The 24,380-nt window shown below is 42.4% G+C and overlaps 2 protein-coding genes across 2 annotated transcripts in view; one reads left to right on the top strand and one right to left on the bottom strand.

Annotated features, from left to right (window-relative positions):
* The window catches only part of LOC141106758 (uncharacterized), a 217,646-nt gene that overhangs the window by 35,011 nt on the left and 158,255 nt on the right, over positions 1 to 24,380 (bottom strand). The window contains 1 exon segment of the mRNA XM_073597685.1: positions 21,171 to 21,348. Within this exon segment, the coding sequence (XP_073453786.1) occupies positions 21,171 to 21,348 (178 nt within the window).
* LOC141104601 (uncharacterized) lies at positions 1,231 to 16,345 on the top strand. Its single transcript, XM_073594234.1, has 8 exons — positions 1,231 to 1,899; positions 4,619 to 4,740; positions 6,776 to 6,899; positions 7,024 to 7,109; positions 8,505 to 8,613; positions 11,032 to 11,136; positions 11,576 to 11,680; positions 14,684 to 16,345. Exons 3-8 carry the CDS (start codon positions 6,815 to 6,817, stop codon positions 15,925 to 15,927), a joined length of 1,734 nt encoding a protein of 577 aa, XP_073450335.1. The 5' UTR covers positions 1,231 to 1,899; positions 4,619 to 4,740; positions 6,776 to 6,814; the 3' UTR covers positions 15,928 to 16,345.

Raw genomic sequence — 24,380 nt, 5'->3', positions numbered from 1 at the left:
TGCTCCCAAGATGGCGCTTTAATCCCTTTCTATATACACACACACACACACACACACAGCAGCGGTGGGGGAAACTGCATGTGATTCAGATAGGAATCACACCGCATTCCAGGTTCAAATCCCGTGTGATTCTTTGCAGTGTGATTTGCGCCCATTCATGGATCCTGGAATAGCAGATGTTGTAGGAAGATCTTTGCTGCTGCAGGAGCCCTAAAAGACCCAAGGCTGGAGGCAGCAGGCTGATCCTCCAAACGCACCATAGAATGCACTGAATCATTAAAGTGGAACTTCAGTCTCTCAATCAACACTTACTATTTTCAACTCTTATTCTGCTAGCATTAGTAAATACTGTAGATAGGACAATATATCATATTTACCAGTTTTAAACTTTTTTTTGTTTTTTTTTACATTTCTTCAGTTACTATCTGGTTTCCAGATCCCAGGGATCTTCAGGAGTGGAGGAAGGGTTTTCTCAGCTAAGCACACCCTCCTGCATGCAGCCAGAGCTAAGAGCAGATGGAATCCAGGAAGTATACATAATAAAATACATATTTAAAAAACATTTATATTATAAAAAATATAATAAACATAACAAAGTAAATAATACATTATTTAGAAAATTTATATAATAAACATAATTTAAAAAAAAAAACAAAATATACTGAAAATAAATATAATAAACATAGAGTAAATATTACATTATATTGAAAATAAATATAATAAACATAATAAAATGTATTGAAAATAAATATATTAAACATAATGCAATAATTATATTGAATCATAATGAAAATGAATATAAAAAAAATAAATAAATAAATATATTAAAATATTTTGAAAAGAAAATGAATTAAAATGTAATAAAATAAATATATATGATTATATTGAAAAGAAATATAATAAACATAATACAATAATCATATTAAATCATAATGAAAATGAATATAAAAAACATAATATAATAAAAATATTAAAATATTTTGGAAAAAATACAATTAAAACATAATAAAATAAATATATACAATTATATTGAAAATAAATATAAAAAACATAATACAATAATCATATAAAATCATGATGAAAATTAATATAATTAAAGATAATGAAATAAGTATATTTAAATATTTTGGGACAAAAATGCAATTAAAATATAATAAAATAAATATACAAAATTATATTGAAAATAATATAATAAACATAATAAAGTAAATAAAATGTATGGAAAATAAATATAATAAACATAATGAAATAAATACATTAAAATATATGGAAAATAAATATAAAAAACATAATAAAATAATATTTTTAATCATACTGGAATTTAATAAAATAAATGTAATACAATAATTATATTAAATCATAATGAAACTTAAGATGATGAACACAATAAAATAAAAATATAACAATATATTGGAAAAACAGGTAAAACGTAATACAATAAATATATAAAATCATATTGAACATAAATGTAATAAAGTATATATTAAATTATATTGAAAATGAATATAATAAACATAAAAAATGAATACATTACAATTTATTGGAAATAAATAAAATAAACATGATAAAAAAAAAAAAAAAAAAAACATGACCCACAAGGTCACATGACCCCCCTACATCCAGTCCAGACAAAGTACTGGGACTTCCCCTGCCTGCTCTCATAATAAGCTCTTCTGCATTACAACAAAATAGCAACACCCTGCGCTCACCATAGAAATGCCAGTCTTCCGCCCGCCGCTAGAGGGCGCACATCTGTGCGAGCAAGAAATGTCCTCAGCGCAGGAGAAGCCGCGGCCATTTTGTTGTAGCCCGGAAGAGGTGGAGGAAGGAGTTTCCAAGGCTCATTCCTGATCTAGTCGGGAGATTGCAGAATGTGTGCCCAGTGAGAAGGAGGAGGGGGTAATATTGTCTTCTTCTTATCAGAGCAGACAGGGGGTCCCAGCATTCTGTGTGGAGGGGAAGGGGGGGAGTCATGTGATGGTGTGGGTCAGGTGACATGTCCTCTATAGTCAATGGTCAGCAGGCTCTCCTCTGGGGGAATTAGTTTTTTCTAGTGTATTGGGGTCTCTATAGAGATAAATACGATGACAGGGTGGGGTATGGTTGTTCTTCTTGTAAATGGTGGTTGTCATAGACACGGCACCTTGGAGCGTCGTTCAGCCATGGTGGGTTGTATGGAGTAGACAATCATTAGTACATAAGACAGTCAGGGCACATTAGGGGTGTACATCATAAAATTCTGGCTTTATACTGTGTCGGGGAAGTCCAGGTTCTGCATATAGCTGCCCATAGACATAAATGGATGAACGCAGGTATGTACTGGTGGGAAGTCACACACGCCTGCCTTTGTATTAACACGTCTGTACACGGGAATGTGTGGCGTGAACCCGCATACAGCCATGTACACAGCACCCAACCTTCCCTGGCATGGAAGCAAGCCATAATTTTATGTTGTGTGCCCCTGAAAGCCTTCCAATGGCGGTGACATGCAGCAACACTCTGTGTAAGCTCCAGTAGTAGAGCTTACCCATGAGATGACATCACTGATCCCACGTGACGGTGTCCAGATTACTTGCCTACCAGGCCAATTCTGACATTTCTCTCCTACATGTAAAAACCATAATTTTTTTGCTAGAAAATTACATAGAACCCCCAAACATTATATATGTTTTTTAGCAGAGACCCTAGAGAATACAATGGCGGTCATTGCAACTTTTTATCTAGCATGGTATTTGCGCAGCAATTTTTCGAACGCGTTTTTTGGGCTTTAAAAAAAAAAAAACAAAACAAGAAAATTAGCCCAATGTTTTTGCATAATGTGAAAGATGAAGTTACGCCGAGTAAATAGATACCCAACATGTCACGCTTTAAAATTGCACACGCTCGTGGAATGGCGCCAAACTTCGCTATTTAAAAATCCCAACGCTTTAAAAATTTTTGCTGGTTATATGTTTTGAGTTACAGAGGAGGTCTAGGGCCAAAATTATTGCTCTCACTCTAATGTTCGCGGTGACACCTGATATGTGTGGTTTGAACACCGTTTTCATATGTGGGCGGGACTTATGTATGCGTTCGCTTCTGCGTGCGAGCTCACGGGGACAGGGGCGCTTTAAAAAATTTTTGTTTTTATTGTTAATTTTACTTTTTTTATTTTAGCTTGACACTTTTTTCCCTAAAACATTTTTTTGATCACTTTTGTAAACATCCCTTGTAATAGGAATAAGCATGACAGGTGCTCGTTACAGTGAGATATGTGGGGTCAATAAGACCCCACATCTCACCTCTAGGCTTAGAAGCCTGAACTCAAAAAAAAAAAAAAAAAAAAAAAAAAGATCACCGTTTCCCAGCCGAAGCAGCGCCGTTTTTTTTTAATACAGAGGCCGAGCATGACGTCATAAAATCGCGCCCGGCCTCCGAACGATCATAGAGACTCCGGCGACCATCTGGTCCGCTGGAAATCTCTATGCTAAATATCCGGGGGTGGCGGATCCTGTGACCGACTCACCGATCGTAGCGGTGAGTCAGTACAAGCATCGGCGGGAGGGGGGGCGTCCCCTCTCGCAAGGAGGATCAAGCGGCGGATCAGCCGCTATGATCATTCTTATGCTGCGCAGATTCGCCGGCTCTAAAAAACGATATATGGATGATGTCTGTAGCTACAGGCATCACTCAGATATCCCCGCTCAAAGCCGAGGACGTCATTTGGCGTTCGGCGGGAGGGAAGTGGTTAAGAGCCCTTTCACGCTGGGGCCGCCCATGCTTTTGCGGGAAAGCGCAGCTCGTTTTTGCGGCTTTTTTTGGCACTTTTCAGGTGCTTCGGAAGGGCTGCCCATTCATTGCAATGGGCAGGGGCGTTTTGGGAGTGCTGTATATAGAGCTCGCAAAACGCCCCAAAGATGCTGCTTGCAGGACTTTTTCTAACGTCCCGCAAGCGCACTGCCCGGGTATGAAAGCACTCATTGCAATGAATGGAGGCAGTTTACAGGCTCTATTTCTAGCGCTAAAATGCCTGAAAACTGCCTCCATGTGAAAGGGGTCTTAATTTTCTGTTCAGGCACAAGCGCTGTCACATGGCGGGAGGTCACATGCACAGGGTCACCTGTTAGAATTAGTGAACGAGGGCTCTGATGAAGTGGGGAGGCATCAAAAGAACGTGGAGGGGTGATTCTGTCTTGCTAGGGTGACAGCGGACACTGGGTCCAGCCCCGCAGCAGGCAGACTGTCCAAGTCTAAAGCAGACTGTGCCTGGACTGAGCTGGACACTGTATGGTGTGGTACAGGCCTTTGAGGCCCTGGGTGTTCAGGGATGAGGGCCTGGAACAAAGCTCTTCTGGGTTCCAGACCTTTGTGAAAGCACAAGGCCCTGAGCATGGATATATGACCCTGGGTGCAGTCTGCATCACAAGTTGTGCATCCAAGGTTGTACATCTGTATGTATATGCAGGTACCTATGTGAGCCTCATCCTGATTTCTATGGGCGGATGTACACAGCAATTCTGGCTTCCAGGCTTGGAAATACACCTGATTTTTACACTGTACAGCCCTAGGCAACTATGTGCACAAGGCTTTGTTTTTATCATTTCTTCTAATTCCGCATTTTTTGGGGAATCTCATACAGATTAATTGAAGACAGTTTGCAAGGAGAGACCTCTATATCAATGACCTGACCGAGGATGGAGAAGGAGCGAAGTCACATGTCTGAGAGGGCATTTTACCTCACCCTGAGGACGTAGTAAAGAGGTGAGGAGGATTCAGAGAGGTCCCATGACATCACTCTTGTCTCTATTAATAAAAGAGACCTGACTGGAGAGGTGAGGAGGAGTCTGGGAGGTCACATGACATCACTCTTGTCTCTATTAATAAAAGAGACCTGACTGGAGAGGTGAGGAGGAGTCTGGGAGGTCACATGACATCACTCTTATCTCTATTAATAAGACACAGACCTGACCGGAGAGGTGAGGAGGATTCTGGGAGGTCACATGACATCACTCTTATCTCTATTAATAAGACACAGACCTGACCGGAGAGGTGAGGAGGATTCTGGGAGGTCACATGACATCACTCTTATCTCTATTAATAAGACACAGACCTGACCAGAGAGGTGAGGAGGATTCTGGGAGGTCACATGACATCACTCTTATCTCTATTAATAAGACACAGACCTGACCGGAGAGGTGAGGAGGATTCTGGGAGGTCACATGACATCACTCTTATCTCTATTAATAAGACACAGACCTGACTGGAGAGGTGAGGAGGATTCTGGGAGGTCACATGGAATCACTCTTATCTCTATTAATAAAACACAGAGCTGACCAGAGAGGTGAGGAGGATTCCAGGAGGTCACATGACATTTATCTCTATTAACCCCTTAACACTGACCGTATGTAAATTTGCATTCTCGGCTTGCAGGGGTTATACCGGGGTGATGCCTGCATCCTGGTACTGTTTTTTTAGAGTCAGCAGTTGGTTTTTTAATGATAACAACCGATGCTGCTAAAAGCCGCTCGGCCGTTATCCTAAGGAGCAGGAGGGGGACATCCCGCAGCCTTCTGTGGCTCTCTCGTCTCATCGGGAGACCTGAGCGATCAGCCGACATGTCCACCGGCTGGCCGAAGACCTGAATGAAGCCTGAATTGGCTTTGATCAGGTCTCCTATCTAGTAACCCAGAAGCGATGTCATGACATCACTTCCGGTTTACTCGGCTGCCAATGGCGCCAATTTAAAAAAACCCTAGTGTTCCAAAACGCAGATTTTGGCGTTTTGAATACTTTTAAGTGCAAAGGAGGGATTTGGGGTCTTATAGACCCCAGATCCCTCCATAAAAAAGTACCTGTCACCGCCTATTACCGTCATAAGGGATGTTTACATTCCTTGTGACAGCAATAACAATGATCAGATTTTTATTATTTTTTTTAAACAGAAAGTGTAAAAAAAATAATAATAAAAAAAAAAAAAAATTCCCACCCCTCCGTGCTAGCGCGCACAAGCGAAAGCATACGTAAGTCGTAAATGGTGTTCAAACCACACACGTGAGGTATCGCCCGATCGTTAGAGCGAGAGCAATAATTCTAGCACAGTACCTGCTCTGTAACTTTAAACATGTAACCTGTAGAAATTTTTACAGCGTCGCCTATGGAGTTTTTTAAATTTCGTAGTTTGACGCCATTCTGTGAGCGTGCACAATTTTAAAGCGTGACATGTTGGGTATCTATTTACTCAGCGTAACATCATCTTTCACATTATACAAAAAAATTGGGCTAACTTTACTGTTTTTTTTTTTTTTAAATTAATGAAAATGTCTTTTTTCCCAAAAAATTGTGTTTGAAAGACCGCTGCGCAAATACCATGTCACATAAAAAATTTGCAACAATCGCCATTTTATTCTCTAGGGTCTCTGCTAAAAAAAATATATATAATGTTTAGGGGTTCTAAGTAATTTTCTAGCAAAAAATACTGGTTTTAACTTGAAAGCAACAAATGTTAGAAATAGGCTTAGTCATGAAAGGGTTAATAAAACACAGACCTGACTGGAGAGGTGAGGAGGATTCTGGGAGGTCACATGACATCACTCTTGTATACAACATAGACCGGACTGGAGAGGTTAAGCACATTTTAATGGCCATAGATTTTCATACACTTGATGTTCTAGTTTAGATGGTGGCACTATCATAAACTGCTGACAGGAGAGGTGAGCGGTGGTGGGAATTCTGGGACATTATCCAGTAACAGACAAGGGATGTGTCTGGATGGTGACTGTATCATTGTGTGTGTCAGGTTCCTATAAGGTGTCAGGATGTCACTGTCTATTTCTCCATGGAGGAGTGGGAGTATATAGAAGGACACAAGGATCTCTACAAGGACGTCATGATGGAGAATCAGCCACCCCTCACATCACTGGGTAAGAGGAGACTTTCATTTCTTGTAAAGGAGAGAAGAGTATTGAGGATCCATCTAGATACACACATCCTCTGATATAAAGACATAGAAACAATGTATTCAGTCAGTGTGTGTGTTTCCTACAGATGGATCCAGTAACAGAAATCCCCCAGAGAGATGTCCCCGTCCTCTGTATTCCCGGGACTCCACACAGGAACATCACAATGATCAGGTAGAATAATAAAATGTTTAAATGCTCCTATATCAGCAAGTACAGTGCCTTGAAAAAAAAATTCATAGCCCTTGCAATTTTCTACATTTTGTCACGTTACAACCAAAAACGTAGATGTATTTTATTGGGATTTTATGTAATAGACCATTACAAAATGGCACATAGTTTGAAGTGGAAGGAAAATAATAAATGTTTTTCAAATTTTTTTTACAAATAAATATGTGAAAAGTGTGGCGTGCATTTGTATTCAGCCCCCTTTACTCTGATACCCCTAACTAAAATCTAGTGGAACCAATTGCCTTCGGAAGTCACCTAATTAGTAAATAGAGTCCACCTGTGTGTAATTTAATCTCAGTATAAATACAGCTGTTCTGTGAAGCCCTCAGAGGTTTGTTAGAGAACATTAGTGAACAAATAGCATCATGAAGTCCAAGGAACACACCAGACAGGTCAGGGATAAAGTTGTGGAGAAGTTTAAAGCAGGGTTAACTTATAAAATAAAATATCTAACACTGCGCATCACCCTGAGCACAGCATCCCCACCGTGAAATGTGGTGGTAAAAGCTCACTTCCAAGCCAGGCTCTGTGTGTCCAGAGACACACACAGTGCAGCTCAGCCACGCCCCCTCTCCTTTCAGGATTTCATTGACAGCAGCAGGAGCCAATGGCCATTGCCTCTGTGAGGAGAGAGAGCAGAGATGCTGCTTTCAGGCACAGCTCTGGATCAAAAGAAGAGCCATGTAAGTATTTGGCAGAACTGATACTGGAATGTTTTTTTGCCATGATGCATAGAATGCATTACGGTGAAAAACCTTAAAGCAGAGCTTCAACTAAAAGAGGAAGCCCCCCCCTCATTAACAAATGGTGCTTTCTTTTTTTGGGGGAGGGGCGGGTATCTGGTTTTGATAAGTACCCACTCCTATTTTTGGCTTGGTGATCCAAGCGCACGTTCTCCTCCCCCCTCCCTACCCGCAGTCTTCTGGGACACGTCACAGGTCCCAGAGGACTGTGGGGCCATTCACTATGCACAGTGGGCAGCCGCAAACTTTCAACTGGCTACTCATAGTTAAGATGCCGGGACCAAAGACCGGAAGAACAAAGGGCGGAAAACACCTGGCTGCAGACAGCGAGATTTTCATATTTCTAGATGTTTAATTTCCCACAACTCAATTGTTAACTGATTCCTTGGTTACTGTTATAGTGCATGTTTTTGTTCAGCTCCGTCTGGGCTTCTGGTCCCCTCCAGGAATGAACACTGCAGGTCTCATAGACTTTAATGCTGATGGTGTGTTTTGGCCCTCCTTGGTCTTTGACAAATCCTTTGTTTTGTTTTTTTTTGGGACATTTATCATAATTAACCCTGTCTCTACACAAATCATTCTTATCCTTTTGTAGGTTACACTGGATGTAAATCAGATTGATGGTGATGAGGAAGAAGTAGAGACGTATATGATGGGTGAAGAACAATGTAAAGAGGAGGAAGTCCCTCCAGAGATCAGCACAGGTGAGTAATAAACACTAAATCCAGAGAAGAGTCCCAGATTCTCCTTGTTCAGTCACTACAACAATCTCTTCTTCTCCCCCCTCCTCTGTCAGTAGACAGTAATGGGGAGACAGTCTGCAGAATTCAAAAAGAATATCTAGGACACTCTTTAGAATTTTGTTGTGCCTTCCCATGATAAATGTTTTTGCCTATTACAAATTCACATACCTGTCAGAGACAGGGTACTATTATTGATACAGCATACAAAGACATTTTACACAATTGTGGCCTTCCAAACTTCCAGCCTTGCGGTAACATTTTGGTGAAGGCCCTTTCCTGTTTCAGCATGACTGTGCCCCCCTGTGTACAAGCCAGCTCCATAAAGATATGGTTTGACCAGTTTGGAGTGGAGAAACTTGAGTGGCCTTCAGAGTCCTGACCTCAACCCTACTGATCTCTTTTGGGATATCAGTTTAATTGCCAGCCAGGTCTTCTCATCCAACATCAGTGTTCTTTTGCTGAATAGGCACAAATTCCCACAAAAACATTTAGCAAGAGCCTTCCCTGAAGAGTGGAGGCTGTTATAGCCATAAAAGAGGGTCAAGTCCAAATTTAATGCCAATTGTTTTGAAAGTGGATGTCCAACATGCTAATATAGGGGTAACAGCCAGGTGTCCACAAGCTTAAAGCGGAGTTCTGGCCACAAACATTTTTTTTTCCAGGAATCCCCACACACTGCAGTAACACACATAAACTATATGTATATTTGCTAGTGGATAGTAATCATATATATATATTTTTTATTCTTACGATTTAGATGATCCTCTTCTGGCCGGTGCCATGATGAGTGTGGGCATAAGAAGTCCAATCTCAACCTCTTCCTGGATAACCGATTGAGAGATGCATGCTGGGTAACCAGCGTGCACCTCTCGATCGCATGCACGATGCTGCGGCGGCCGTATCGCAGATTGTTTAGCAAGTTGCCATAGCAACAGGCAGCGATGGAGGTAGGTCCTGCTTCATTGTTATGGCAACATAGATAGATCCGCCTTAAATCACATCATTTCCTGTCGGGAAATAACATGATTTTTGCACAAAGTCCTGCCCACTGACTCCTGGGAAATTATGATTAACATTTCCCAGGAGCACAGGTGAGGGAGGAAGTGATGCGGATCCAGAAGTGGCAGATTAGGAGCAACCACCTAGCAACAGGGCACTTCTGGTAAGTTTAAAAAAAATTTCACTGCAAATGTCTTTTATTATTAATAAAGGACTGGGAAAATGTGAAAATAGTTTTCAGGGTGGAACTTCGCTTTAAGGACCAGGCTTTTTATGGCACTTTTTGTTCACATGCCACAATCAGATTTTTTTGCTAGAAACTTACTTAGAACCCCCAAACATTATATGCCTATTTTAAAGCAGAGGCTCTAGAGAATAAATTGGTGGGTTTTGCAATTTTTGTCACACGATATTTGCACAGCGTTTTTTCAAACACGTATTTTATGGGAAAAAAATACACTTTTTTGAATTTTAATGCAAAAAAACACAATACATAACCCAATTTTTGCAAAATATAAAAGAAGATGTTACACTTAACAAAACAATCGCAAACATGTCAAAAATTGCGCACACCCGTGCAATGGTGACAAATGACAAATTGTACTATCCATAGTCAGTGCTTTAAAAGCCTTTACAGGTTACCACTTTAGCGTTAAAGAGGAGATCTGGTGCTGGAATTTGTGCCCATGATCTGACGTTCGCAATGATACCTCACGTGTTGGACAATCGCTGTGTGCGCACGTGCAGCGCTGACATGTGCGTTTGCCTTTGCGTACCAGCATGGAGGGGGTAAAGGCTCTTTATTTTTTTTTTCATCACTTTTATTGCTGCTACAAGAAATGTAAACAGGCATGTGACAGGTACTCTTTATGGAGGGATCTTGGCTCATTAGGACCCCAAATCACTCCTTTGCACTTAAAAGCACTTAAAAGCATTCAAAACAAGATCTGTGTCCTTGAATGCTTTTGAGTTTTTAAAAATGGCGCCGTTTACATCTGAAGTAAACCAAAAGTGATGTCAGGTCATCACTTCCGAGTTACCATAGCGGCTACCCGGCTATGTTCAGCTGTCTGTCCTGCTGGCTGATGCGCCGGTTGGTTGCTCGGGTCTCTTGGTGGGACCAGAGAGCCAGAGCAAGCAACAGAAGGCAGTGGGAAGTGGTGGACGTCCCCTCCCGCTGCTTGTAATAGCAAACCAGCAGCTAGTTAGCCGCTCCGATTGCTATAACTTAAAAAACGGTACCGGGAAGATGCCTGCAGCTGCATGCATCATTATGGTATGACCACTTGAAGACTGGTGACGTACCAGGTATGCGACTGATCGGCAAGTGGATAGTGTATGTCTCAGTACAGGGGGCTTAACTCTTATTTTTATTCACAGACCCTGCAGATGCCAGAGCTACTCAGAGAGACGTGAAAGCTGAGGAGGAGGAAGAATTACATGTAATAGTCAAAGAAGAGGAAATTCCTGTAGAGATCAGCACAGGTGAGTACTGAGCACTAAATACCACAAAATTAAAAAAAAAAAAAAACTTAAACTCAGTAGACAGTAATGGGGAGACGGTATGGAGTTGATTTACTAAAACTGGTGCACACAGAATCTGGTGCAGCTGTGCATGGTGACCAATCAGCTTCTAACTTCAGCTTGTCCAATTAAACTTTGACAATAAAATCTAGATGCTGATTGGTTACTATGCCCAGCTGCACTAGATTCTGTGTACAACAGATTTTAGTAAATCTGCCTAATTTGTGCCCAGTGGGGGAGTCAGGAGCCATCAGCCTCTATTAGACTCCGGCTCTCCTCCTCACATCATGTCATTGTGTGTTACCAGCCAAGAGACGTGACCAGTCTCCCCCCACACACACTCTCTGGGGTCTCTCATACATCTCAGTACAGGGGGCTTCACTCTCAATTTTATTCACAGAACCCGGAGACATCACAGAGACTCAAGGAGACATCAAAGTAGAGGAGGAAAAAATAAGACAGGTCAAGATTGAAGAGGATGAAGTTCTTGTAGAGATTGGCACAGGTGAGAAAAAAGACTAATACCCAGTATATTCATGCATATAAAGTGGCAAATTATATTTGGTTACAGTAGAAAATTTGATATAAAGATGGCAAATTGTATTACTCCAGTCAGAGATTTCTATGATCATATGTTTTGCTTGGAGCAGCATCTTTCAAGGATACACCAACAAGACCAATTGGTGCAGAACTGAAAATCTGACCATGCTACTCTAATATTGTTGGACCAAGCAATAGCCATTCCCCACTTCTTATGATCTAATACCAAAAATCTAATATGCTTTGTGCATTCCACTTTGCCTGGTTCAGCCTTTAACAATCTTGTAGGCTAATTGAGGTCTTTCTGAAAATTAGCTGTACTATGAGCATGAAAGGTCTAGAGCAGTGGTCTCAAACAAAGGGCCAGTTTACTGTCCTTCAGACACAACTAGGGCCATTGTCCTGGTGTCCTGTGGGAGTAAACAATGTTGTATCTTTGGTGTCAGTGGGAGGACTAATGCCTCATTGTTGGTGTCAATGGAAAAAATTGTGCCCCTTTGTTGGTGTCAATGGAAGGAATTGTGCCCCATTATTGGTGTCAGTGGAAGGAATTGTGCCTCATTGGTGTCAATGAGCTTAATTGTTCCCATGTTGATAGTGTCAGTGGGAGGAATAGTGTTCTATTGTTGGTGTCGGCGAAAGGAATTATGCCCCATTTTTGGTCTCAGTGGATGGAATAGTCAAAGTAAAGAAAATGTCATCAGCACACCAAGGATTCCTTGAAAGGGTCCAAAGCTTTATTCCGTGGTCAAATTATAAATATACAGCAGAGTTTCGGAGCCAGGCAGCCCCTTCGTCAGGCAACTGACGAAGAGGCCCTGCGTGGCTCCAAAATGTTCCTGTATATTTATCATGTGACCACGGAATAAAGCTTTGGACCCTTTCAAGGATTCCTTGGTGTGCTGATGACATTTTCTTCACTTTGATTATCCACGGTTTCCAACCTATGGTCATTACAGCACCCAGCATCACTGAACAGCCAGTTTCTTAAATGTGTGCGTGGATTGAATAGTGCCCCAAGGGCCAGATAAAGGCAAGCAAAGGTCTGCATGTGGCCCAAAAGCCATAGTTTGGAGACCGCTGGTCTAGGGACATTAGATTGAGAGCTTCCTTGTGGATCCGTGTTCTCTGTACAGTCTGTAAACTCTAGAAAATGTTCCACTCTATAATTGAGTAAAATGAATAAACCATAGCAGAGGCTTTGCATCCCTGAAAGCTATAAAGAAGCGCAGGGCTAGAATCTCATTCTCTGGCAGATCACCAGACAAGTCGAGCGCCTGCTACTGCACAAAAGGGTGCCAAACTATAATGGTTTGTGGTCAGTTTACAAATATATATTTATATATCAATTAAAACGGAACTCCAGTTGTACAGACTCCTCTCCTGTACTGAAATTACTTTCTGTTTTCACTGCACACTGTGTGCTTCTCACATTACACATTAGAAACTGCTGCAGGTCAGATAGAGCTACCGATTTTCTAGGCTGGAGCAGCCTGATTAACCTTACCCCCGCTTCATTTAATGAATTTCAGTTTATGGAGGCTCAGCATCACATGTGGGGTTTACTTAGGGCAATGTGCATGCAGATTCAGCTTGCCTGGGAATGCCCTTTATTTTAGACAGTTATCCACCTGTGACAGGCATGGGTGCCTCTGCCAAGATACAGTTTCCTCCACTCTTGAACCAGATACCAGCTATTATAGCTGAGAATTTCACCCAAAAACTAGACGACATTAGCTTAGGTGCAAACCGGAAACCAACATTATTGTAAACTCGCACAGAATATACACCACACAAAATCGAGTAAGAGCTTGATCACATTATTCTAAACAATGCAAACTGTAAACAGCAATTGAATCATCAGTACATCTAATGAACATCTAACATAAACACATGAACATCCCACAATGGTTTGTTAACCAGGTGAAGTTGACATAATGCTAGTCACATCTCCAAGGGGATTAGCAGACAGACAGAAACAGTAGGTCACTCAATTAATAATGGGGGCACCTAGGAGGCACACAGTGGGAAATTATACAATGAGAGAATGACACCTTAATAAACAGATTACACATCAGATTAGACACCAGTATTAGGTTGTTTTGAGCTGATTATTTTAACATCTATTCTGAGTCGTCTAGGAGGGGGGGTGGGGGTGAAGCAGTCATTGCTGGTTTGGGCACAGAGGTCCCAAACCTGTATCAATGTCCTAGGTTCCCAGAGTGTGTGTGTTTCGGTGAGACATGGACCTGAATCCAAAGTCAAACCACTCCAAAGGTCCCCCAGACACACACTTCCCAAAGAATAGAGCCCCCTCAAAAGCCAGGGCCCATAGTCAGTATGCAAGAGGCTATACTGCAGTCCCCTCCAAAAGATCCTGTCCCGGTTGGGTCTGTCACACCACCCATCAAGACATTTTGATATTTGCATATCCCCTCTCAAGAGCCAGCCCACTGTTTGTATCAGAGAGGAGTGCAGAGGCAGGGTGCAAATGAAAATAGGAGAGTCTTTATTTGCTACAATATAACAGGATAAAACACTTATGCGTTTCGGCCAGGTGGCCTTTGTCATAGCCTATTGGCTGTGACTAAGACCACCTGGCTAAAAGGTGTAAGCTGCTATGACTAAGGCCACCTGGCCAAATAGACTCGTAGACTTGGGTATTTCAGATTGTCGGCTTGCATTTTGTATGGGTGATTGGAAGACACTCGGAGCCTGAGCACTGATTTCTCAACTCCCTATCAGAACTTATTGGGACTCTGGTTTGAGTGTTGCTTTTTCTTATTACATGTGTACTGAGGCAGGGTGCTTTGATATTGTACAGCACCCTGCTCTCCCCTCCTTCCAACAGCCATGGTCTGCCTGCATAAATAAATGGTATTTTCCCTTTAACCCTTCCTTCCTATCTAGTTTCTTTGATTTCCTCCAGATGAACAATGCAATGGGAATAATTGTATTATCTTCACAGATGGTGAAATGGAAGATGAGGGTATTACATCTGATTCTTCAGAGGAAAGCTCCACCACCCCAGATCTCCATCCATCACCTCCTACTACTTCTTCAGAACCCTCTACACCCCTCGCCTGCCGTAAAGCTCGTAGAAGGAGTGGGAAGTTGCCGTTTTCCGTATATGGGGGTTTTTTTGCCCAGGGAACAGAAGTTACACCAAACCAGAGAAATCGTACAGCAGAGGATCAATATTCTTGCTCTGTATGCGGAAAGTGCTTTTCTTGGAAATCCTCTCTTTTTGAACATGAAAGAACTCACACAGACGACAGACCGTATCCATGTTCTGAGTGCGGGAAATGTTTTAAACAAAAGTCAACTCTTGCCATTCACGAACGGATCCACAACCCTGAGAAGCCTTTCTCATGTTCTGAGTGTGGGAAGTGTTTTACCCAGATAGGCAATCTTGCATCGCATCAGAGAACACACACGGGGGAGAAGCCATTCTCGTGTTCAGAGTGTGGGAGATGTTTTACTCGCAGAGTCAGCCTTACCGAACACGAGAGGACTCACACTGGAGTGTCTCCATTTTCTTGTTCAGAATGTGGAAAGTGTTTTACCCGCAAAACCAGTCTTGTTCTCCATCAGCGTACTCATACTGGGGTGACTCAGTTTTCCTGTTCTAAATGTGGCAAATGTTTTACCCAGAGGTCCCATCTTATTACACACCAGAGGACTCATCCCGCAGTGTCGCCCTTCTCATGTATGGAATGCGGGAAATATTTTACCCGGAGAGCCAACCTACTCGTACATCAAAGAACTCACACCGGGGTGTCACCGTTCTCATGTGCAGAATGTGGGAAATGTTTTTCCAGGAGAGCTAGTCTTACTGAGCATCAGCGGACTCACACAGGGGAGAAGCCGTATTCGTGTTCTGAATGCGGGAAAGGTTTTTCTCTTATTTCAGCTTACATTAACCATAAGAGGATTCACACGGGAGAGAAACCATTTAAGTGTTCTGAATGTGGGAGGTGTTTCACCCAAAGAGCCAATCTAATTGGACATCAGAGAACTCACACCGGGGAGAAGCCATATTCATGTCCAGAATGTGGGAGATGTTTTACCCGGAGAGTCTATCTCACCGAGCACCAGAGGACACATACCGGGTTGCCACTGTTTTCATGTGTGGATTGCGGAAAATCCTATTCCCAGAGAGCCAGTCTTATTAAACATCAAAGAACGCATGCTGGCGTGAAGCCGCAATGATGTTCAAAATGTTGCATTATACAAATGACAAATCTTGTAATACATCAAATAATAGCTGTAATCACCTTTTTATGGGTGGAAAAGTCTGTAGCAATAATCTCAGATCTGCCTAAAGCAAAAACAACAAAAAAACTCCACGTATTACATACAGTATTTAATTACCTATTTAATTTAAATATACTGTCCTGTTTCAATCAACCATCAGCTATAATTTTCTAAAACTGGCAAGAAATGTAAATGTTTTCTTTGAACAATGGGGATGTTCTGTACACTACTTACAAAAAACTCTGTTAATGTGACTAGAGGAAGACCCTCCCTCTCGGTACCCTGGAAGGAGGAAACGACTGCACTGGTCTGTCTCAGAATTTACAGAACAGCAGCATGTAATGATCTGGAATGAAGTTTTCTAAACATGAAAGGTCCACACAAGTCTTAAATCTTATGTGTCTTTCTGATTATGAAAACCTTGTTTTACAAAAATGTTGTCCCTTGTATCACATTTTTACTCAGCTAGGATGAAGTAGGCGAGTAAATTGCGTCTTCTACGTTTGTTCTTAAATTTCATTTTTTCTTAAAGTGAGAATCTAATTTTCTCCTCTGTCTTTGTCCTGTAATCGATAACAATACTGTTTTTTTATTAGTTTGTAATTTCTTTGCTGGTTAAAATCTACAGTTGTGTTAATTGTATTTTTTTTTTTTAATGTACAAAGATTTTATTGGTTTTATTAGTCATTGTTGACTATAATGTAGAGAACAATTTTCAGTCCTAAATGTTAACACAGCATGCATGATGATAGTATGATTGGAGTATGTTTATAGGAGAAAATAACAGACATATAAAGGACTAGACAGCTAAGTAAAGTAAAGGTCTGTGTACCGTATGCATCCTTGGCTGACATTTATTATTTTAGAGATGCTACGTATTAGGTTGGGCAATTTTGAAAAGAATTAGAGCATAGGAAATGTAGGACATTAAAGTGGAACTTCATCACAGAGGGGAAGGTCTGCTTGCTTTGCTCCCCCCCAACCCCCCCCCGCCACAATTGCTGCATAGTCATTTTTTTTTTTTTTTTTTTTGGGGGGGGGGGGGGGGGGTACCTGGTTTTGACAGGTACCCGCTCCCACTACTGTCTGGATCACCATGCGGAAGTTTAACACCCCCCTTTGCCCGCAGCCTTCTGTGACACATCACAGGTCCCAGAAGACTGAAGGACCATTCACAAAGTGAAACGCGGCTCAGGCATGTGCAGTGAGAAGCCAGCTGTGAAGCCACAAGGTTTCCCTTAGTTAAGATGCTGGCACCTTGACCCAAAGCCCATTGAAGAATTGGTTTGGGTGAGGACAACGCTGGATCCCTGGACAAGTAAGTGTCTATATATTAAAAGTCAACGGCTACAGTATTTGTAGCTGCTGACTTTTCATTTTTTGGGGGAAGACTGGAGCTCCTCTTTAAAGTAATACAACTATCTCTTATTTACTTACTTCCTGGAACCTAAGCCTGGGTGTGCACCGGCTTTTATCAAAGGGACATGCTTGGAAACCAGCTAATGGCTGCAAGTGCTAATTAATGTGGGGAGGGGGCAGTCCTCCTGTCAGAACACAAAGGCACAAAGGGGGAGATTGCTGCAGTAATGTTGAGTGTGTTGGTACGGTGATCTGTCGGGTTTTTAACATTCAGCCCGCTGAGTTGAATGAAAAAAAAAATTTACAGTTTATACCAGGCTTTAGGATGGTGAAACTAAGGCAAGCCATACACGTTTTTTTTGCTCTTGTTACTTAATTTCTTCATCCGAGCTAAACAGCGTGGATGGAGGTATCTCCCCCGCTGGATATTGTATTTAAGCAGCCTTAAAGTACACGTCTGTCTGGATAATCGTACAGTGGCTGCATCTCATAGGGTGCAGTTATCACTTAGCCAACACCAAACAAGCAAGCACCCAGCTCCTTCGATTTTTCAGTTGATTTTTATTGAGCCAGGTAAAGCCAACAGAGCCATATACAGCTTGAGTTTCGGTCAATTCAGCATTAGGTAGCTGAAATTCAAGCCATGCATGGCCAATTTAAAGAGGTTCTTCAGCCTTTTTGAGAAAAATTAAAAGTCAGCAGCTCCAAATACTGTAGCTGATGACTTTCAACAAAAGGACACTTATCTGTCCAAGGATCCGGCGCTTTTCTCACCCGGGCCAGTTCGAATCTTCGGATCCCTAACGCCAGCCTGTTTAGTCTGGGAAGCCAGCTGTGACTCCTTGCGACTTTACAGCCAGCTTTCCACTGCGCTTCACTTTGTAAAGGGTACTGCAGTCTGCTGGAACCTGTGATGTATCCCAGAAGGCTTCAGGAAGGTAGGTGGGGGGGACCACACTGTCGGAGTCACCTAGATCAGTTGTCTCAAACTGCATCTTGTGGGATAGATGTGGCCCTTTGCCTGCCCTTATCTGGCTTTTGGGGCACTATTCCTCCCACTGATACAAGGCACTTTTTGTTCTACTGACATCAATGGTGGGACACTTTTTCTCCCACTGACTCCATTGATGGAGCACCCTTACTTTCATTGACGCCAACAATGAGGCACTATTCCTCACACTGACACCAATGATGGGGCACTCTTCCTCCTCCCACTGACCACAGGGTGCTATGTAACTTTCTTACTCCCACTGACAACCAAGCCTGTACATTGCTTACACCGGGGGATTTTCTACTCCCCTGTCCCTAGTTTGGCCCCCTAAAAGTCTGAAGGACAGTAATCTTGCACATTTCTTAGAAAGTTTGGAGACCCCTGGCCCAGATGATCGAAGCAGGTACCTAGCAAAAATAGGTACTTGCTCCCCCCCCCCTAAAAAAATTATAAAAGTGTTGGAGGAGGGTAGACAAGGACATAAAGGGTAACGTCCCTTTTAGGGTGAAGTTCCACTTTAAAGTGAAATTAAAGGCAAGTTTAAGAAATAAAAAACATGTTATACTCACCTGCTCTATGTAGTGGTTTTGCACATAGGATCCCCAATCCCCCTCTACTCGGGTCCTCCTTCTCCTGGCCCCTTCCCAGTATTTCTCCAATGGACTTTACCTAATTGGAAAGGCAGTCATATTATAACCCCCTTCCCCCAGAAGGCAGATCTATGATCTGGAAGCCTCCATCATACACAAGCAGGAAAGAGATGAAGGGACAATAGAAGCATTCAAGTGGACACTATGACTAATCAGTCCGTCGCTAAAAAAACTTTCTACATACAGCTCCCCCCTAAATACATACCTGAGCCTGATCTCCATCCAGCAATGTGAATGAGAGCTGAGGCTCTTTCATTCCTCATTGGCTCCCACTGCTGTCAATCACAGCCAGTAAGGAGGGAGCAGGGCAGGGGAGCGAGCGTGCACGAGTGCCCCTGTAGCAAGCGGCTTGCTCTGGGGGCACTCAGCAGGGGGGTGGAGCCCAGAGTGGGAACCGGAGAAGAGGAGGATCAGGACTGTTCTGTGCAAAACCATTACACAGAGCAGGTAAGTATAACATGTTTGCTATTTTAATCAAATAAAAAACAAACCTTTACAATCACCTTAAGCTACTAGTGTGAATGGGCGCCTAAATTAGAAGTTTACCATTTTTGGGGTGGGTGTGCTGTCGCCCTAATGTCAAGTATGATAGGATTCTTGAACATTATTGAACACTTCCCTTTATGTGTGCTCTTTCACAGTGATGAGAGATCCAAGCTCCCTCTCATTGCTGACATATTCTGCCAGTCTTCTAACAGGCCCGCCTCTACAATTGGGCAGCCACTGATGATGTAACTCTTGCGCATGCATGCTGAAATTACATCATCATGGTATTCCCCCCCATCGTAAATTAATCAGGGGTATAAACTGCATTACAGTCTGACAATGATGTCTGACCATGCATAACTGTTTGCACGGTTTGGCCACCTATTTTTGCCTCCTGTAGTATGAGACTAAAAAAAAGCCAGGAGCAAGAGAAAGAAATCTATCCAACAAAACCTGAAAGTGTGTTGGATGGCAAAGATTTAAAAAAAAAAAAAGTTTAGATACCACATCACTCAGACAGTAGTACATCCGATGGTGTTGTCACAGTGCTTTAGCCCTCCTCAGATCGGGAAATCTACGTCAAATTGTAGAAAAAATACACAGGAGGGTGCAAAGGCCTAGTGCATTACCACCATAAATGTTTATTGGATATAATAGATGATTATATACACACAAACATAGTAAGGAACAAGAGATTTCAAATATCAACACCGGCCGTGAGGCGATGATGTCTGACCATGCATGGCGTATTTGGAAGGCTAATGTGTTTCTGGTGACATGCCCCCTTCTTCAGAGCTCAGAGGGGGCACATCCCTCGAAACATGTTAGCCTTCCACGGTTTGGCCACCTATTTTTGCCTCCTGTATTAATGCAGTTTCCTGTTGCATTTTATGTCTTGTTTTCTTTTAAACATTGTAGTCAAAGGCAAGCAGTCTTTTTTAGGCTTGTGCAAAGTTTTTTTTTAGGTTAGCCCAGTAAAAAAGTAACCAGGAAAGACACCTACTGAATGTGTTCTTTGTTATAGTTTGTTCTATTAGAAAAATCTCTTTGTACAACTGGTGTACTGGGACAAAGTGCTTAGAAGAGCTCTAGCATGACATACCAGAGCAGTAAAGATTTTTTTTTGTGAAACCTGGTCTCTGTTGTCATTGAGTTGGAATAGCTGATGCAGTTTACCAGGAACCTGCATACCAAAGTGTAGGTATATACATTTCTGGTGACCATTTATTTTGGTAGAAGATATAAATTGCCAAGACATCACCTCTGCAAACTGATACAACCTTTTATCATTTAAAGCTAAGTCCTACCTTCAACAAAAAATAATAATTGCACATGTATTTGCAGGAAAAAATGTGCATTTATTTATTTTTGCAAAACCATTGCAACCGTAATCAGTGCAATCCAAGGTTCCTGCAGACTCTTCCTCCAGTTCTATCTCCATACCAAAGTATGGACTTTCAGTTAAAGCTGGAAGAAGGGTCAATGGACTGCGAGTACAGTAATCACGACACTCATGTTCCATTGGAAACAAGTCAGTCTGCCATGGTGCCAAATTGGACTTGTTCATTTATCTACAGATGGCAAGGAGGCAAGGTTTGGGCTGAGGCAAAGATCTGATTATGGCGGGCTGGTCTGCAGTTCCCAGTCAGTCGTGTTCATCATCTGCTCAGTAAGGGCAACTAGAGTGTGTTGGGGCCGGATCTCCCATATACCTGACAGCGGAGATCCTCAAGCTGACCGGCAACCCCACCCTTGACAAGAAGAAGACCCACATTATCCCCCGACACCTCCAGCTGGATGTCCACAACAACAAAGAGCTCAACAAGCTTCTCGGTGGAGTCACCATCACCCAAGGAGGAATCCTGTCCAACATCAAGGCTGTGCTGCTGCCTAAAAAGACCGAGAGCCAGAAGACTGCTGAGTTCAATTAAATAGGATGAATGGTCTTTGAATCACACATCTTCAACATTACAGAACCAAGGTGAATGTGACCAATTATTACTATATATACCTTGACCTGGATAAATTAGAACCTTCACAGGCATTGCTCTGGCAAAATTCTGAAGGCACAAGTAGAGTCTGCTAACTTTGCCTCCAACCCCCCCCCCCCCCCCCCATTTTTTTTTTTTTTTAAACCCTGCATACTGGTTGGTGTGTAGTTCACAATTTAAATACTCACCCACCCAGAGGATCCATTGTTGTCCTGCTGAGATCCTCTTGTCTTCTGCCAGTACTTGGTCCCGTGCTGCCATGCTGCTTGTGAGGTCATCAAGAGGGGGCCGTACATTTTTTATAAAACAATGTAAGTAAACAAAACAGAAAAACAGCGCTCTTCATGTAGCTGTAATGACATAGAAGTCAGAAGGGGAACCACTAAGGGCAGGAGACCATAAGTTGCTTGCACTTAACTTTCTTGTGCTTCCCCAGGGTCAGACTACTCAAGGTCTTTCTAAACAAGTCAAATCTTAGACAAAGCTTTGCAACAAAGTGCTGTGCTGTGGGTAGGGCTCCTCTCAGGAAATAGTGGATATGTCTCAAATTTTCCTTTGGGGGACTTTGCAGGAAAGCTGAATACTGTCTCCCTATGGTCCCTCCTGTAAAGCAAGCCTAGTATGGGCAAAATTGTTGGAGGAAACTGAAGAGCACATAAGAAAAACTACAACTACAGAAGAATATACTAACTCCATGCAGATACTGTCCTAGCTGGAAATTGCTGCATAGGAAGAAAGCTGTAAAGAAAATAAATTCATTTTAGAGAACACAAAAAATACATTTGCAATGACATCCACGTATTTCCAATCACAAACAGCTGAACGGCAAAACACATCCTGTGATGACAACATAAAAAAAGTGAGAGCCGTCTGTATGAGTTTAGAATAAAAAGCTATCTACATAGGTTAAAATAAAATACAAGTCCATCTAGTTAAACCAGGGATATCATACTCAGTTTCATTGTGCGCTGCATCATGCATCAGCAATATGGTTGCCCTCTAAGGGACAGTTGTATCTGCAGTGTGCTGTGTACAGTGTGCAGGGTTCAGAAATGCATTGTGCACAAAGCACAGGGTTCAGGAGTGTGCTATTCACAGAGTACAGGGTTCAGAAGTGTGTTATGTACAGAGCGCAGGGTTCAAGAGTGCGTTATGTACAGAGCACTGGGTTCAGTCAGGAGTGTGTTATGTACAGAGTGCAGAGTTCAGTCACAAGTGTGCTATGTGCAGAGCGCAGTATTCATGGGTGCTCTGTGTACAGAGTGCAGGATTCAGGGGTGTGCTGTGTGCAGAGTGTACCCCAACCCCTCCCCATAGCTTCCTCCCATCTCTCTCTCCTACCTGGCACGGCTCTAGTACCTCCCTGTCTTGGAAGGTCGTTTTCTCTCTCTGGAGATCTGTCCCTGTTGTGAGTGCAAACAGGGGTCTGTTAGATCTGGGAGCTGCTGAACAAAGCTGTCCCTTGTAAACACAAACAGCTTCTGTGTTTACAAATAACAAGGGGGAGCAGGAGTGGAGGGTGAGACCCGGAGGTGGCGGAATGGTGTTCCACCCTATTCCAGCTGCAAAACTGGGTGTGAGGGCCACATGACAAGACCTGGTGGGCCAGATTCAATCTGTGGGCCTTGTTTTTGAAATATGCGAGTTAAACCAGTGGGAAAAAAACTAATAGAAAAACCCCATGTACACAACCCCATACCCACAGTTACAAGCTGACAACACCAAACGCATTTAGCACCTTGAGGCGATTCAGTTCGCATTTGCAGCGCTTTATAAATTTTTCATTCATTCGTTCATTCATAGTTACATAGTAGGTGAGGTCGAAAAAAGACACCAAGTTGAAAAAGTCCATGAAGTCCAACCTATGTGTGTGATTACAGTACGGTAAAGAACCCTCTACATAGTTTAAGGTTAAACCTCTTTTCTTCTAATTTTCATGAGTGGCCACGAGTCTTGTTAAACTCCCTTCCACGAAAAAGTTTTATCCCTATTGTGGGGTCACCAGTATGGTATTTGTATATTGAAATCATATCCCCTCTCAAGTGTCTCTTCTCCAGAGAGAAAAAGTTCAATGCTCGCAACCTTTCCTCATAACTAATATCCTCCAGACCCTTTATTAACTTTGTTGCCCTTCTTTGTACTCGCTCCATTTCCAGTACATCCTTCCTGAGGACTGGTGCCCAGAACTGGACAGCATGCTCTAGGTGCGGCCGGACCAGAGTCTTGTAGAGTGGGAGAATTATCGTTTTATCTCTGGAGTTGATCCCCTTTTTAATGCATGCCAATATTCTGTTTGCTTTGTTAGCAGCAGCTTGGCATTGCATGCCATTGCTGAGCCTATCATCTACTAGAACCCCCAGGTCCTTTTCCATCCTAGATTCCCCCAGAGGTTCTCCCCCCAGTGTATAGATTGCATTCATATTCTTGCCACCCAAATGCATTATTTTACATTTTTCTACATTGAACCTCATTTGCCATGTAGTTGCCCACCCCATTAATTTGTTCAGATCTTTTTGCAAGGTTTCCACATCCCGCAGAGAAGTTATTGCCCTGCTTAGCTTAGTATCGTTCGCAAATACAGAGATCAAACTGTTTACCCCACCCTCCATGTTGTTCATGAACAAATTAAACAGGATTGGTCCCAGCACAGAACTCTGGGGGACCCCACTACATTCTCCTGACCATTCCGAGTACTCCACATTTATCACCACCCTCTGAACTCGCCCTTGTAGCCAGTTTTCAATCCATGTACTCACCTTATGGTCCATGCCAACGGACCTTATTTTGTACAGTAAACATTTATGGGGAACTGTGTCAAATGCTTTTGCAAAATCCAGATACACCACTACGGGCCTTCCTTTATCTAGATGGCAACTCACCTCCTCATAGAAGGTTAATAGATTGATTTGGCAAGAACTATTCTTTATGAAT

This window comes from Aquarana catesbeiana, linkage group LG08, assembly GCF_042186555.1.
Source record: "Aquarana catesbeiana isolate 2022-GZ linkage group LG08, ASM4218655v1, whole genome shotgun sequence".
NCBI classification, from domain to species: domain Eukaryota; kingdom Metazoa; phylum Chordata; class Amphibia; order Anura; family Ranidae; genus Aquarana; species Aquarana catesbeiana.
This window is presented reverse-complemented; position numbering and strand designations above follow the sequence as displayed.

What these genes read in the sequence shown, in the direction of transcription:
- LOC141104601 (XM_073594234.1), top strand. Translation starts at nt 6,815, where the DNA reads ATGGAGGAGTGGGAGTATATAGAAGGACACAAGGATCTCTACAAGGAC. An exon ending in AGGAACATCACAATGATCAG is followed by an intron (nt 7,110 to 8,504) that starts GTAGAATAATAA and finishes ATCCTTTTGTAG; the next exon opens with GTTACACTGGATGTAAATCA. An exon ending in TCTTGTAGAGATTGGCACAG is followed by an intron (nt 11,681 to 14,683) that starts GTGAGAAAAAAG and finishes TTATCTTCACAG; the next exon opens with ATGGTGAAATGGAAGATGAG.